This window comes from Porites lutea, chromosome 3 (assembly GCF_958299795.1).
Source record: "Porites lutea chromosome 3, jaPorLute2.1, whole genome shotgun sequence".
Taxonomy (NCBI): Eukaryota; Metazoa; Cnidaria; class Anthozoa; order Scleractinia; family Poritidae; genus Porites; species Porites lutea.
In genome coordinates, this window is record NC_133203.1 from 49,028,866 (window position 1) to 49,031,365 (window position 2,500).

At 38.5% G+C, this 2,500-nt stretch overlaps 1 protein-coding gene across 1 annotated transcript in view; it reads right to left on the bottom strand.

Moving 5' to 3' along the window:
* Positions 1-264: 264 nt before the first annotated feature.
* LOC140932437 (4-galactosyl-N-acetylglucosaminide 3-alpha-L-fucosyltransferase FUT6-like) overlaps positions 265-2,500 on the bottom strand; it is a 2,301-nt gene continuing 65 nt past the window's right edge. The window contains exons 1-2 of the mRNA XM_073382047.1: positions 1,842-2,500; positions 265-620 (exon numbers count right to left, since the gene is read on the bottom strand). The exon at positions 1,842-2,500 is cut by the window's right edge and continues 65 nt beyond it. Of these exons, the coding sequence (XP_073238148.1) occupies positions 265-620; positions 1,842-2,500 (1,015 nt within the window). The remainder of the gene's footprint in view (positions 621-1,841) is intronic.

The window sequence follows — 2,500 nt, forward strand, 5'->3', positions numbered from 1 at the left end:
AAATTTTCTGGGGGAGCATGCCCACACACCCCTTAGTTTTGAGTGCCTTTAACCTGTTCTTCCCGTGCGAACACCTTCAAAATCTTACGCTACGCCCCTGCTATTAAAAAAAGGAGTCACATAACCAACAAACTGTGACTGAAATTAATGTCTCTTCTCTATTGAAAGTACCTTCTCCAGCTGACCTAAGCATGTCATGATTGTGACATTTCCTTGCATTTGAAAGAACTGTAAATGTCTAGTAATATCCGGGATGACCATTTCTTAGGTATCATGCTCCTTCCACATATCTTCGATGAGAAAACGTTTTTCATTACATCTTCCATTCTGCATCCAGTACATCCTGAGGTCATCATAAACTTTGGGTTCAAGCGGAGATTTTGCAACATACCATTTACATATTTGACACATTGATAAATCAAGGTTGCTGCGAAACACCTTGTATTTTAGTCTCCATTTAAAGTATTCATTATAAGCAGTGTTATTTTTGTCCAGATACTGAAGGTACTCTGCCAGTTGTTTAACAGTTTTGAAGTCCATAACATTGATATAAGACCCCGGAATAGCCAGCTTGGAGTAATTGGCACCTCCCATCACAACTGGGATGACATTCATATCACCTGAAATACAAAAAAAAAAGATCTAGTCATGATTTAAAACTATCCCAAGCTGAGCAATATTTAAACGGTAGACGGCAATAGCTGAAATTCCATTTACTAAGATGCTGTGCACCGGTACCAGAAATCTGTTCCATGAGATAGAGGGCCTGTATCATGGCCCGCAGTCTGGTTCATGCCAATTAGCCGTCATTCGCTATGGAACATAACGTTAGCGAAGAAGATACTTACAGAAATAAAAAGTAGTGTCAAAAAAGCAAACAACAGAAAGTTTAAAAAGCTGTTAGGCTAACAGGTATTTTTACTAACTATAGTTTTATCAAATCTTCTTCAAATTGACAGCACCTTATTCATTGTTTGCTGTTATTTCTACTTTATTTTAATGTTTTGAGCGCATATTTTTATGAAGTTCCCAAATTAACTACCTCAAGAGACCTTTTTACCGATACGGCGGCCATGTTGAATGTATTAGATTTAAGGTTATTTTGGGGTGCCCAGGGGGGCACTCACTCAGTATTTACACGGGCAAAAAGAGAACTTCACTGTATATTTATCGGGAAAAAGGCGATCATTATTACATCCAAAGCGCGCGTTTATACCAAACGAGCATCTGGGATTAAATCTAAGTAATTCAATATGGCCGCTGTATCAGTAAAAAGGTCTATTTTAAAATTACTGTAAAACCGATGTTAATTTAGACAACCCTACGCTACTCTAATTATAGCTAACACAGGAAGCCAACACAAACTGAGTGACCCCTCGTATGATTGAATGTAGAGGAAATGTCTGTAAACATTGGAAATGTTCATATTATCCGGTAATATAGTGGAACCTCCATATTCTGCCTCAGCTTGCCTCGGAATCTTTTTGCAGTGTTTATTTCAAGCAGTTAGATAATGTATAAAAAATCATGATTAACTTATCACAGCGATGTTGAGTTTTGAATTCCCACAAGTGCAGTACATCGATTTTCAGTTAGAAACATCGCATTAATTTTTCAGTCACAATTTGTGAACAAAAAACAAAGGACTGCGCACGGTCAGAGAGCTTTCAATATAACCTACAGCACCAATGTTTTCAGCTTTGATGTTTGCCGGCTTTCCTAACCAGTCGCCTCTACTAACTATGGCTGAAACGACCCAAAACGTCCAGTAATATTTAATTTCTAACCGGATTTTCTGGAAACTATTTTGTAAATGATATAAAAAAAAAACAGGGTCTTACCAAGCCTTCCCCAATATTTTTCAGTGATGTAATCCTCACATAAAACGTTCTCGAATGACAAATAAAACTTAAACGTTTTAAGGCAAGCAGTAAGATTCCCACAACCTCTCTGTTGCCCAAATTTACCGGAACACCTTCCGAACACATCAACCTTGACGTATTTTTTCAGCGTTTCGGCAAAAGCCATTCGAGGTTGAGAGCGACAATTACTAACCATCCAAGCCACAAGTTCAGTTTTTCCTTGGGAATAGTCCGGTATGTTATTTATTTTATTCATTTTTTCTTCTTCACTCAATTCCTCGTAACTTCCATATGGCGACCAGAAATCTGAATCACTTCTGTACGTCCACGTTGAGTTAAACAGCCCGTTTAATGGAGCAGGATCTGGTGTTACATTTGGACTTTCCCACAAAGCGTATACCCAGCGCTGTGAAGTGGACCTGTTTTTCAGCAGCGTTCTTAGATGATCTACACTTGGCATGTTTCTAGCGTGAAACACGACTAAGTCGCTTTCCTCAAACCGCTGTTTGTCGTAGGTCAATTCGAAGTCACCTGAGAGACATTTATCTGCAGCAAATAAAAACTTGTTTTCAAATCCACAGTTATCACGATCGCTTATCCACTTTGCTCTCCGAAAAAAACCGGTATAGACGAGTAAA